General features: G+C 51.5%; 1 protein-coding gene across 1 annotated transcript; it reads right to left on the reverse strand.

Moving 5' to 3' along the window:
- Nucleotides 1-6,174: 6,174 nt before the first annotated feature.
- Nucleotides 6,175-9,336, reverse strand: SPINK4 (serine peptidase inhibitor Kazal type 4). Its single transcript, XM_027811612.2, has 4 exons — nt 9,270-9,336; nt 8,250-8,284; nt 7,808-7,920; nt 6,175-6,346 (listed from the first exon to the last, which is right to left on the reverse strand). Exons 1-4 carry the CDS (start codon nt 9,328-9,330, stop codon nt 6,292-6,294), a joined length of 264 nt encoding a protein of 87 aa, XP_027667413.1. The 5' UTR covers nt 9,331-9,336; the 3' UTR covers nt 6,175-6,291.
- Between the last annotated feature and the right edge of the window lie 4,362 nt (nt 9,337-13,698).

Below are 13,698 nucleotides of genomic sequence, written 5' to 3' on the forward strand. Positions count from 1 at the left end.
CTGGCAGGAAGGGACCTCCACCTCCACTCCAGCCCCCCTCAGAGCAGGACTGTCCACTGCACGAGGTCAGCGCAGCTGTGGTGTTGTATGCTTTGGAAGCCTCTAGGGGTGGAGACTAGGATGGATGCCAAATTCATGTGACCTGTCCAAGGGCTGTATCACCTTCCTGGGAAATCTCAGACAGAATAATGAAACCATACCTGGACTCCAGCCAAGGGCCTGTGCATGCTGAGGACTTCCCAATGGCTCATTGGTCCCATATGTGGTGGATCGAGGCTATGAGCAATGCACTTCCCTTATGAAACAGGATGGCAATGGACAGCCCCAGTAAAACCAGCGGGAAGACCCAGCTGGTCACTCGCTGGTTGCTCCTAACTCTCTGTTGCCCATCACAGCTCCAGACCTGCACAGCGAGCAGGCTCATGCAGCCTCTCTGTGACTACTTTTGGGCCAGTATAGCTGAAAAAGGGAAGCTTTTGCTTGGTGCAATGGCTTTGATCCTGAGATCCTGCTCCTGGCTCCCGCAGTCTGCATGGCTGGGCCCACGGTCAGTCTGCCTCAGTTTCCTGCATGTAAGATGAGGTGGCAATCTTGGCCTCCTCTGCAAGCTGCCTTTGGAGTTTCTCATACCAGGGTAGCACCAAAAAGCTTAAGATTATACCTGTGTATAACAATTCTGCTGGACTAGGGACACCACTTTGGCTGGTTTCTAACACACTCAGTGCCAGAGTATTTGGGATTCAGCTTCTGCCAGCACTTTTCTCCATGAGATACTCAACTGCTTATGCTCTGGTGAGATGCTAGTGCCCCTAATCCCATGCTCCAATGAATTCAAAGTGGCTCCAAGATTGGTGGAAGAACCCAACAATATGGCTACTCCCAGGTTCTCTTGTAATTGCCTGCCTCTCATGGCAGGGATGATCCCACCTCCTTCTGCAATCCCAGAACTTGCCCTGGAGCAGAGCAGCTCCTCAAGATGAGCAGAGCTGACCTGCCTCCAGTCTTTGCCAGGCCTTTTTTTTTTGTTAACATACAGCCTTTGCTCTTTTCAGGTTCTGTCTCTAGGCCCATGGAAGCTAGAGCTTGAAATTTCATGCATTTGGGCTTGAGATGTAACCTGGAGGTCCATGGTCATCTCTGCTGCCTTTCTGCTTATCCCTTGAACTACCACTTCACTCCAGGGCTCCTCCCCTGTGTCCACTGCAGATTACATGGTACCTCCAGAGAGGTGGGGCAGGTTTAACAGCTCCAAAAGAAGCAGCAGGGTGGTGGCAGCAGAGCAGATATGGGAAGTCTTTGATATGGGAGGGTGGGCCAGGAGCATGGATGGCATAAAGAGATGTGAGGCTTCCAAGTCATCCACAGGGGAGTTTCTTCTAGCTCAGTCACAAGCAAAGGCAAGGTGTTCCATGCTGGTGAGGGTGTCCATGTTCCAGCACTCTGTGATGCTACGCGCCCTGGGGTCACCCTGCCTCATGCAGACATCCTGAAAAACTGTATCTTGCAGGATACTCTACCATGCAAAGACAGTGCTTGGGGAGGAGGAAAACGTATCATACCTCAAATAACGTGTTCAGTTCTGGGGCCCTCACTACAAAAAAGACATTGAGGTGCTGAACCACATCCAAAGAAAGGCAATGAAGCTGATGAAGGACCTAGAGAACAAGTTCTGTGAGGAACAGCTGAGGGAACTGGGGCTGTTTAGTCTGGAGAAAAGGAGGCTGAGAGGAGACCTTACTGCTCTCTACAACTACGTGACAGGAGGCTGTAGCAAGGTGGGTGTTGGTCTCTTCTCCCAAAGTAAGAAGCGACAGGAAAGAGGAAACAGCCTCAATTTGTGCCGGGGGAGGTTTAGATTGGATATTAGGAAAAACTTATTCACTGAAAGGGTGGTCAAGCACTGAAACAGGCTGCCCAGGGAGGTGGTTGAGTCACAATCCCTGGCGGTGTTTAAAAGACGTGAAGATGTGGTGCTTAGGGACATAGTTTAGTGGTGGCCTTGGCAGTGCTGGGTTAATGGCTTCACTCGATGACCTTAAAGGTCTTTTCCAACCTAAATGATTCTATTCTATAATTTTATATGCCTGGCCACAGCAGGACATTATATCTGGAAGCACTGTTACAAAGAGCCTGACATATTGTGGGCTGCTTGCAGGTGATACAAAACAAAACATGGAAGAAAAGGTGAAAACCCCTGGATGCTTCTGTGTTCCATGGGACTGGGTGCATGCTCAGGCTGTGGCTAGTTCAGCTTCTTACACCCCCCCGCATCGACTCAGTCACTCCAAAGCCTGGTGAGGTCTGATAAATGACTCTTGACTCAGCAAAACATTGCCATATGACACTGCAGAGCTGGTGTGCTGTGAATATTTCTCCATTCCAGCCATCTTCTAGCTGGCTAGAAACCAATAAACTTGTAAAGAACATTTGTAAAAGAAAAAGCTGCTGTCCTCTCAGTCTTTAGAGGTGCTTAATGGAATATATGGGCTTTAAAATCTTACAGAGCCTGCACTTGCATCTCTCAGGACTGAAATCTCTAGAGATTTGGCTTTTGTGTGTGAATTACTTTAAATCCCAAGGAAGTGATTTTATTATCCCATGGGAAGGCTTTGGTGATGGATAACAGTGTGGAAATTACAGACTCCATTGCCTAGTTTTGAATTGTCTCTGCTCTGAAGTGGAAGGACTGAGGGGCAGAGACTCACCCACAATGCCAGGGACACTGGGCTCCCTTTAGAGCCCAGTGTTGTTCCCCACCAGCACCAGCAACACAGCAGACTCTTGTTCTACAGCAGTACAACAACCTACAGTCCCTTTGCTATAGTTGGATTTGTGCAAGCAGGTTAAATTTTCTGGCCAGTCTTGGTTGCATCAACTGTTGCAACCGGACGCTTTACAGTGTTGCAGGTGCTGCCTCCCTCCCCTCTCCCTCCACATTTCAGTTCAGCTAACCCTGGGCCCTCTTCACTGATGCATCCAGTTTCCTAGGTGAGGATGCGGAGGTGCTCAGCCAGCTGTCCAGCAACCTGGGCAGCTCCAGTGTCACAGACTCCTCGAGTGTCACTGGAGCTGCTCGGTAGGGGACCACCAACCTTGAGTACATCTTACCATGCTGGTCCCCCACATGGCTTTAACTACCCAAAAGCCCTGGAAATGTTTTGTCCAAGGGACAGCTGGACCTAGGGCTGGATTCTGCCACCAGGCCTGTCTCCTGGCACTGTCAGGACCGCTGCCACTGCAGACACAGCATCACCAGGCTATGGATCTATGTATAAGTCAAAGCTATTTATAAGCCGCAGTGGTATCTCTGTTTACCCCCGTGTGGAATTGCTACTGCAAGGCAATACCGAGACCTGCATATCCCTCCCTGCAGTCATGGATGCAGCCCTGAACCCAGGGTTGTCTGGGGATAACAACACAGGCAGCTGGGGGAGCTATGCTGCTGTCACTCTAGCAGGGTGTCAGGGCACTTCTTGCAGTTTTGTCTTGCTTGACAACAACAGAGAAGCAATTTTCAAGCTTGTCCTTCACTGCTTGTCTTGAGGCAGGTTTGAGGGCAACTTGCCTGGTTGCAACATGCTTCTCTGGAGGCAGGACTACCAGTAGCTGTGTGTGACAAACTATGGTGCCTATGAGCAGATAATCCCTTCCTCCTCCTACCTTAACTGAAGCATGAAAAGAAGGGAAACCGGTAATTTCAACAGGCAAAACTGTATGCAGAAGTGCAAAGCCATATCCATACCTCCTGCCACAGACCAGTTCATTGCTGCTGTCTTGCTGTCCATCAGCTGCCTCCTGGATCTTGCCTGACCTTGCCAGACAGATCTATCAGGCTTCAGAGTCAGGCTCTCCACACCAGGCTTGGTCCAGCTGTCCTGCACTGTCCCCTGAGGTCTGTGGTGGTGTCAAATCACTCCCTTCACTTCCCCTCTGTCTGCCACTTGCTGTTGAGCCATATGACATGAACAGGTAAATCCACCAGTCTCCCCATGGAGGACAGATAACTGAATTTGCTGCACATAGAGTCAACACTGACCCTGTTCTGAGGCTGCCCACACTTTGACCTTGCAGATCTGGCCCATAAGTGTGTGCTTTAGCTTTGCAGTTTCTGAATAAGCACTCCGTGTTGTGCTGGAGGCATGCAGTTTCCCTTTTCAGAAGAGCCCCCAGATTGTGTTGTTTTTTCCTAGTCTCTGCAAACAAATATATGTTCTCAGGGGATACACAGTGACGGGCTGCAGCCACTCTGCCTGTGTGGCTTGAGCCACTGTGTGGGGCTGAGATGCCAGTGCCCCTGTCCTGGTGGGACAATGGGTACCAGTTATGCACCGTGGGGTGAGCATAACCTTCCCCTCAGTCCTGGCAGAAAGCTGGGAGAGAGCTGCCCACGTACACCCCACCTGTGCAGCCGTGTTGGTGGCGGCAGGAGCAGAAAACCCCAGGGGGGAGCTGAGCAATGTGTTTGTGTTGTTCACCATGGAAATGTTTTGGGAGTGATAACCCCTCCAAAGCCCTTCTCTATGGTGCAGGGGAGACACCATCTGAAGGTCTGCACAGAAGGACTGGCATCACAGACAGCAGCATGCAGCCAGACCACCTCCCCCTCGCTGCCCGAGGAGTGGCAGGGGAGAAACAGGCTTGCAGAGCCCTGGGACAAATGAGCAGATGGTGAAATAGCAGTAGCCATGGACAGGTGGGGAAGCTGTGTCTCCTCCTCTGCAGAAGTGGAAAGGGTTCAGGGAAGGAAAATGGGGACAACCAAAGCTCTGGACAGCTCTGAGCAACTAGCCAGGCTAGGACTTTTCAGCCTGCGGAAGAGCTTTTAATGAGAAAAGCCTTTAATAACAGCAGCCACCTCTGGGCCAGAAGATGGTCAATGCTGGGTCAGATGGATCTCCCATCTGACCAAGCATGGCTGGTTTATGCTCCTAAATGCAATTTCCAGCTGCAGCATTAAATCTAATAGCCATGGCTTTGTCATGCACTGTGGTGCTGTGGTGTCCCACCTGGTGATCCCAGGAAGGTGCAGAACTGGAAGAGGTGTGAGGGGATGGATTATATGGCCAGCTGGCCAAGCACATTAGCCATGACACTGGCACAGCTCGCAGACTCACAGAGCAGTCACTGACTTCAGGGAGCTTGCTTGACTGTATGATGCACCCTGGACCCTTACCTAGATGCCTGCAAATGAGTCATGTGAGTATAGTAGCAAGTCAGAGCAGCGTGATCCCCTGTGGGTGAGCACAGACCTGTCCTTGAAGGGTTTCAATTCACACCAAAGCACTTTTCAAAACTGATCAGGAACCTCAACCAGTCATTCTGTAGTATGTATCTGGTACAGGACTGAACTGAATTCAGGAGGCATGTCACAGATTAGCCAGTGCCCTCTAATCTCTGACACTGTAAGAAAAGGGGACCCCTTGCATACCCAAGTTATACAACCTTGTTACTAGGTATTTCGTGAAAGATGAGTTGTGTCCCATCTGGTAGAAGTGGGAGGCAAAAGAGCAGAGGGAGCCTCCAGGGCTGCTGATGGACACTTACACTGTTACCTTTGTTGGACTGCGCCCTGCCATAGTCCCAAAGATGACCCTGAACCCAGGAGCGACCTAGATCTGAAATTTGGCAACCAGCTGGGAACCTGCAGCTCCCTGAGAGTATTTCTGTGTAATTAATTCAGAGTTTGAAGGTTGCTGTCAAGTACTGGAGCAGAGACCCATGGTCCCTTGCATTCAGGGTCTCCACCTGGGCTGTTTCCATGCTGCCATGTGTTGCCTGGGCTGATTCCCATTCTGAAAGGCTTTTGGATAAAAAACTGAATAGCATCTAATATGAGAAGTGTCGATGTATTTTCAATGTACATCAGCTTTGGAAGTGGTGGCATTTACTAGGGAGCCAGGGAGTTACCTTTTCCCATGATGAAGAAACTTCACTTTCCCTTCACTCAATTGCCTCCTATAGAAAAAACTCACATTTTTTCTGCACCTTCTTCACTGGAATCTATGTGCTTCTTGCTGCTCCCACGTGGCCTTTCTCACAGAAATGTGGGTGAAATATTTCTGGTTTGTGAGGTGGATTTGAAATTAATGTTTTGATTGTATGCTTTTAGCAGCCCTTTGTGGGACTGGCTTGTGCTGTTTTCCCTCAGCCTTGCATAAAACTGTACTGTTGAAATAAGATCGTGCATGTTATTTTATTATTCACCATTGCTAACTTGAGTGTGCAGTCAGCACAGAGCACACTGTATCAATTAATCAACTATTTCTAGGCTCAGGAAAGCTACCAGAAAGCTCAGATATCTTGACACTCCCCATCTTTCAAAATCCGGATGTCTTGCCTGGTTTTCCTAGAATAACATAGGAAAAAAAGAGTAAGAGCTCAAAAAAACACTCCCCAAGTCACATTTTGGCTCCCGTCCAGCCCATGGAACACAGCTGACTATTATAAAATTGGCTTGCTCATTTTCCTGTCTAAAAAGCTGAGGTGACTGCAAGCCATCCTGGCACGCAGATGTCCCCTCCCCAGGCATGCAGCAGTAGTGGTGGAACTCCAGCCCAACCTGCTCACAGCAGGACTGTCCCCAGTGTGGGGTTATGGTGGCCACGGCTCTGTCTGAGCCCTACCCACCACCCCACAAGGGTGAACAGCCCCTCTACCTCTGCGATGCACCATCCTTCTGGGGAAGGGGTTTGCCCTGTGTCCAACCTGTACCCCCTGAGGCTGCTGCTTGTGGCTGTTGCCCTGTGTTGCATCACCTGCTACCACCAAGAAGAGTGTGGCTCCATCCTGTTTGCAACTGTAGGCTGCTGCTAGGTCCCCCCAAGCCTCCTCTCACCCAGACTAGCCAGATGCAGCTCCTCCATACCTCCTTGCAGCTTCCCTTGACAATCTGATCATGCCTCTCCTCCTGCAGGCCAGCACAGTTTGTATTATTTTCTGTGCAAGTGCACTGCTGACCTGTGTTCAACCTGATCTTTGCTCTCAGTCCTTTTCTAGCAGGAAATCCTACTCAGACAATCACTTCCCAACCTGCATAAAACCACTGCCCCGAAGCAATCCTTGTGCTTTTCATGGGGTCCCTGTTGCCCTAGCCCTCAAGTTTATGGTGGTACTTTCAGTTTGAAGTTCTGCCACAAGAGGCACATCACAGGGCATCTGCATTCACAGAGGCCCCTCTAACGGGCTTAGCGGTGCTATTTGACTGTCCACGCTATATGCCTAGTTGACTTTTTTGCCCATATATGTTCCACTCTCCCTTCTCTAATTGCAGGCAGCACAGATAGTGGGACCTTCTCCCATCCTCTGCAGAGAGTGTCTGGTTTGTTGGTAGCTTGGAGGCACTTGTGTTGGAGGGTGTCCTGGCCACGAACTCCTGACCTCACCTTTTGGATCTGCTGATCATGCAGCCACAAGGTGGTCTGATTTAGCAAGCCAATCCGACAGATGAATATTCAGCTCTTCTGTGGGATTAGTCCCCTGCCAACACAATGAGCCAAGTCCCCCACCCTGCAACTGCACAGTAGTCACTAAATGCAGTGCCAAGGATGGGGCAGGCAAGGGCTGGGGGCACCCCTGCACCTATCTGCCAGCTCAGGGAAGTGAAGCTCACAGGTTTCACAGCCCACTGCCCAGCTCAGCTGACGTACAAAAGTCCTCTTCCCCTTTACTATCAGGAACACGTGTGCTTCCCACCTGCCATGGCTTTTCCCAGGCACAGGGGAGGCTGAATGACAGTATTTCACAAGCACCCAGTTTCAGAGGGCCAAAATTAGACTCCTGGAGGTCTCTGCCAAGGGCACGAGCTTACATTTGCTGTACACAGAGCTGGCATTCATTGGCATAGGTGTTCCCGTCAGTTCCACAGACAGGCAAATGCAGGAGGGGGCAGGCCTGCAGCTCGACCATGTCTCCACACACCGGCTGGAAAGGAGAAACCACAGCACACATTTCAGTGCCAACAGCACCCATCTCCTGCTCTCACAGCACCCAGGCAGGAGCAAGTGGCACTGGCAACCTGGTTCCCTCTATCCCGGACAGGACAGGGCATGCACACACAGTGGGAAAGCAGGGAGCAGAGGCCACCATATCCCTCAGTGGGACTCACAGCCTGGGCTTTGATGTGGGTTTGATGCTGGAGCTTCAGTACCCATGAGGCTGGGGATCATTGCTGGGAATAGCCTTTCTCCCAGGTATGCCAGGCACTAAATCCTACCTCAAGCCATGAACAAGGAAAACCAAAAACCTCTTACCCTTCTCAGGCCTTTCTCTTCATTCACCTCTGCCCCTGAAACAGAGCAGGGACCCATGAGCGTGGCACACCTGTGACCAGTGGCAGGAGCAGGCAACATCGACAAAGGGTCACATCCAAAGGGAAGGCAAGGTGGTGCAGGGTCTGCTCAGGACCCGGATCAGCTGTGTGGGTTTTGTGAGGTAGGGGTCAGTTTTCTGCAGGCCGCCCTGCCGCCCTGCCAGCAGCACGGCCTCCATCTGTAGCTGAGCTGGCTGGGACAAAGCTGGGAATGCCTGTTCCCACCCCAATCCTTCTCTCAACAGCCCTCTTTCCCAGTTTCTGGACCAGGAGCATCCAACATGTCCCAGGAAATGTGAACTGAAGCAGTGCTGCACGGGGACGTGGGGTATCTCAGAGACCTGATGCTGGGTGGCACTGCACAGCTGGTCAACAGCCATGCCCAGGGAGGGCTGCATTCAGTGGACTCCTCTTCTGCTGTTAGACAGAGCGGCAGCAACAGTTCACAGTCTGTCTGTGCAGTGCATGAATATCCTGGGAATATGAGGGCTCACACCCAGGCAGCTGCAGTACCACTACTACATGCACCTAGGTAGCGTCGGTTTTTAAGAGTCTACAAACAGCTGCTTCGCACATGAACATTCTGAGCACATAGTGCTCTTGCACAGACTTGCAGGTCTTCATGGATACAGGAACAACAGTAGCTGCCGCCCCAGTATATGTGCTGTCCTCCCACATCTCAGTTCTCATTCAAATTGCAGCCTGTCCCCTATCCCATCCCTCTCCTGAATGCAATATCATTGATGAACCAGGCTGCAACCCTTGCCCCAAACTGCTAATAGGGCACAGTGTGTTTGCTGCAGTCCTTCCCCACCACATTGCCCCTGTGTTTGCTTGCCCTCCTCACCTCCTCTCCAAACCTGAACTTCTGGGTCTTTCTGCCCTCCCACCCATTTTTGGTCCCTCTGTCATTCCCAAGCCACCACCAAAGAGCTGGCTGCCAGCAGCAGAGCAGGCTTACCACTGGCAGTGACAAGAGTCACCAGTGCCACCGCCACAACCAGCAGCTCCCTCGCAGGCATGGCTGGTTCAGGCACACACGCTCATGCACCTCGCTCTACTCCTGACTGCTTTATAGAGGAGGGCACCAGCTTATCTCATCAGTGCTGGGAAAAGCAGCATTTTGAGCAGCATTTGATCTGCGCTGGGAACAGCTGGACTGTGCACCCAGAGACCGCTTGGGTGCTCTCATGCAACTGATAAGCCACCCCAATGCCATATGCCAGCTCCTAGTGCTGGCACTAGAGGCTGCTTTACAGTCTGGGTTGGGCAACGCTGCTCTTCTCTGCTCCACCCAGCTGGTTTACATCTGCGTGTATCTCACCTGAACCATTTGCAGCTGCCATTCTTCATGTGTGGCAGATACCCCTGTTTGGGTTGGGAGGCTTCACATGGAAAAGCCAGGAAATTCAAGCTGATTTCTTGGCTGCACTGTGGTCTGAGCATTATTCTGTGAGACCCAGCCAGGCAGATATTCAGCTGCCTGATGCACTGGGCAGGACCCCAGGAGGGGGCTCTCAAACACAGAGGAGGCCTGACATTCTGCTGCAGCAAGCCCACCCCATAGCTGGGTGGGATGGGACAGGCTGGGCATGCGGAGGGGCTGGAGGGAGTTAAACTCAGCTGCATGGGAGCAGGGAGCTGCAGGTGCAGCTGCTGTCTGTGCTCCTCCACCCCGCAGCATAGGCAGTTTAATACCTTGCTTTTGCTCACCAGCTTGGTTACATGAATGGGTCACAGCTGAGATGAACAGAGCAAAACTATCTTTATCATTAAATTCAGTGTGATGGTAGGGGGCTGTATGCATGGATATCCAGTTTACATAGAGGTGACACATACAGCAAGGAGGGGAAAGCAAGGCCAGAAAGGTTCCTCAGTGGTTAGAGACGCCAACTCTTCAGTGAAGGACTTCTCAGCAAGCATCACCACCCCAGAAGTTCCCAGCTGCTTTGCCTACAAGACTGGACGCTTGATATCCATCTTGCCATGTGAGCATCCCCATCACCTCTTTCTGAGAAGCTGAACTTTCAACATCCATCCCCACCTTCCTCTGGTGAATCAATATCAATTGTTGAAGGGTGAAAGATGGAAAAGAGGACCACTGGGTGGAGAGTCGGCATTGTAGCTGAAGATCAGTGTTGGCTAAAAACTCCTTTGGTACAGACTTGCTGAGATGACATCTGGGTCAGAAGTAACAGGGGGTCTCCTACACCCTGGGACCAGGTAGGAGGTGCTGTGTGTGCAAGGGTCAGGCAGGGGGTAGGTGTCCTACAGAAACTACCAGCAGACTGGGAGAGCTCTAGACACCCACAGCATGCACATTTGCACTTGCTGAGTAGCTGACCATGACTGTGCTCAGGACATTTCTTCCCCACAGCCTTACCTGAGGCTTAGGAGGGTACACGCTGGCCCTAGCTGGCTGAGACAAGAGGGAATGGCTTGGTGAGCGTTCCCCATGGCCAGAGGCATATGGGCCCTGCATGAGGCTGCTTCCATCCTTGCCCTTGGGAGGCTCTGGCACCCAGCTCAGCAGGGCTGTCTGGTCGGTTTTGGGAAGGGGGAAAGTGACTGATTCAGGGTTCCCCTTGCAGAAACTTTCCTCCACACTGTCAAGACGGCTCTGCACATGTTTTATGTTCCCTCTTCACGGAGTTTACACAGTTCAATAACCTTTGGCTTTTATTATTATTCCACTTTGGAAATCCCTCAACTAAAGTAAATATTTAACTGCATTAGCAGTTGTTCCTGAGGCACATGGGGGCCTGTTGGTCTTGTTTAGTCTAGTACAGGGGTGGCCAAGGGGGGATCTGATAGCAGTCTACAACAGCTGGTTGGGCAGTTGATGGAGCCAACGTCTTCTTGGTAGTGCCAGATGGCAGAATAAAAAGCAACACACAAACTACAGCCCTGAGATGTTCAGGTTGGGAGTTAGGAAACAGACCTCTACCCTGGAGGGTGAGCAACCCAGACCAGCAGGGAAGTGGGAGATCTCTATCCCCAGTGGGCCACGTACAAAACCACAGATGCCCTGACCAAGCTTTGCTGTGCACAAGGTTTGGTAAGCAAGCCCTGGAGGGCCCTGCCTCCACCACTCTGTGTCCTGGGGTCACAGCAGCTGTCATCCTCTGGCACGTGCAGATGTGTTTCCTTAGGCACCCACCTTGCAAATCTGGTCCCAGCCAACACTGAACAATATGGACAACATGAGGTCACCTCCTCCAGGCTGCTCCTACATCAACACTCAGCACAGCCCTGGGCAAGGGCTATCATGGGCCTTTACAGTCTTCTTCAATGTTTTTACTACCAAAAAAGCCACCCAAAAGCTAATCATAGTGCCTCCAGTGTCACCACTGCAGAGAACCATGCTGTGCTGCTGGTCCTGAGCATGGCCTGGTTCTTTAAGTCATGCCAGCAGCAGTGAAGGAGCAACAGGCTGAGGCTGTGCAGCTGGGACATGTTGTGTACTCCAGGTCACTCTCCCTGGGTGGAGGGTGGCAGGAAACATCTGCATCCCCTCTGCGCCGGAGGCAGCAGGTCATACAGGGCTGTGGAAAAGCTGTTGGCCAGTATGAGGCTTGATCTTCCTCAACCTGGCTCCTCAATGGTATTCAAATTGCACTGCCTTAGAGCAAATTAAAATGACATGCTAAAAGGTGATGAATGGAAATCACCTCTTGCAAACTGGTTTTGTCTTTTCCTGCTTTTCTTTCAAGCAGAGGCTTGCAGCCCTTGACAAAAGTCTTGCCTACAACCCCCCTCAAAGAAGAAGTGGGGAAATTCTTCCTCAGGTGGGACAGCAGATCTGGTCACTGCTTACCCTCATATTGGCCACGCAGGTCCAGCTACATCTGAGACACTCAAGCATTTGAGTCTGGGCTTTCCTCCCCTGTGTTGGAGGTATCATGGAGGGCATGTCTCTGTTGTCCCTGGTGGGTCCCAGGCTCCCAGCACTACAGCAGCACATAGGGGTGCTGCTCCCCATCCCCTGCATCCGGGGCTGCCCTCAGACTCCCCTCTGGCTTCTCCCAGGACAGGGGTGGGGGTCCTGGCTCTGCCACCTCCTCCTCACACTCTCACTAGCCACAGCCCTGCAAGACACACAGGAGAGACAGGTATGAAAGTCCCAGGCTCGCCTGCAGAGCTGGAGACTTAGTGTCACCAGTGGTGAGGCAGAGAAACTCTGCTGGAGACGGTGGCAACAAGGAAGGAGATTTTTCTTCCAAAACCATTCCCATGCTTGTTCCCTCGTGGCATTGACCCTGCATTTGTGCTGGTTCCCACATGCTCACCAGCACCCACCCACCCATGTCAATGTCGTCCACCCAGCATCGCTTGTCATATCATGAGCCTTTATCACTCCTTTGCCTCCTGGGTGACCACAGTGTTGTTCGCAGGTTTTCCGTCTGGCTGGGAACAGATGGCAGGAGGCTAAGCCGGATTGCATCACATCGCTCTTGCTCCATGTCTGCCTGGTGGCCTTATCTGTGGTGTGGCCTTGGTGTCGTCACTGCTCCACCCAGCACCTGCGGATTCTTTGCTTTTATCTGTTGCCTTTCCTGGACTTCACGGCTGTTCTTGGCCTCCTGGCTTGCTGCACTTGCCCCGATATTTTAACTCCTGTTCTGCTGCTCCTCCCAGGGCTTTTTGCATACGAGTAGACACCGAGGACCGACAAACACTGCAGTGTACCAGAGAAGCAGAGTGCTGCCTTGCTCCTGCAGCCCAAGCCCAGAGTCCATGGTTCATCCTTCTGTTGCACGAGGGGGCAATTACCACACTCATTTTCATCCTTAGCTCCCTCCTTGCCTCCAGATGGTGTTTACAGAGACGATGATAGTCCTTATTCTGCATCTTTGCTTACCCTGAGGTCTCCCACAAGTAGGAGGGAGAAGGACTGATTTGTTCTCCTTTGCATGCAAAAAAAAAAAACAAAACCAGAGATACAGGTGTCGAGAAGTTTTCCTTTGGATATATAGGGGAGCCAAAGCCTTATATCTGAGGAGGTTTCCCTGCATAACAGAGGCAGGGACCAGTCGTCACCACTTCCTAGCAGTTTCACCGGACTTTCTGGATCCAAACCACACCTTTGGCTGCCTCCTTCCTCTCTTTGTTACTGTGGGTAAATACTCCCACGTGGCAGGCAGTGAGTAACATTCATTATTTCTTTGATGGTTCAAAAGTTTCGCAGTGACACCGACAGCTATGAGAGCAGAACACAGAGTGAGTACATGGATGAGTCCTTCTGCCTACTGACACTCCCACCAGCAGAGCATCAGGGCTAAGACATCATTGCTCTGGGGAAGATTAGAGCTTCCCACCAAACCAGGCTGTGTGCTGGACCTCAGACGTGCAACAGGCTAGGGGGAGCATCCCATTCCTTAACTTTTTCC

The sequence above is a fragment of the Falco cherrug genome, chromosome Z, assembly GCF_023634085.1.
Source record: "Falco cherrug isolate bFalChe1 chromosome Z, bFalChe1.pri, whole genome shotgun sequence".
Taxonomy (NCBI): Eukaryota; Metazoa; Chordata; class Aves; order Falconiformes; family Falconidae; genus Falco; species Falco cherrug.

Excerpts from the sequence above, each read along its gene's own strand:
- SPINK4 (XM_027811612.2), bottom strand. The coding sequence starts at position 9,330 with ATGCCTGCGAGGGAGCTGCTGGTTGTGGCGGTGGCACTGGTGACTCTT. Across the intron at positions 7,921-8,249 it reads AAGAGAAAGGCCTGAGAAGG|CCGGTGTGTGGAGACATGGT; the intron begins GTAAGAGGTTTT and ends TCTCCTTTCCAG. Across the intron at positions 6,347-7,807 it reads CAGCTCTGTGTACAGCAAAT|GAAAACCAGGCAAGACATCC; the intron begins GTAAGCTCGTGC and ends ATGTTATTCTAG.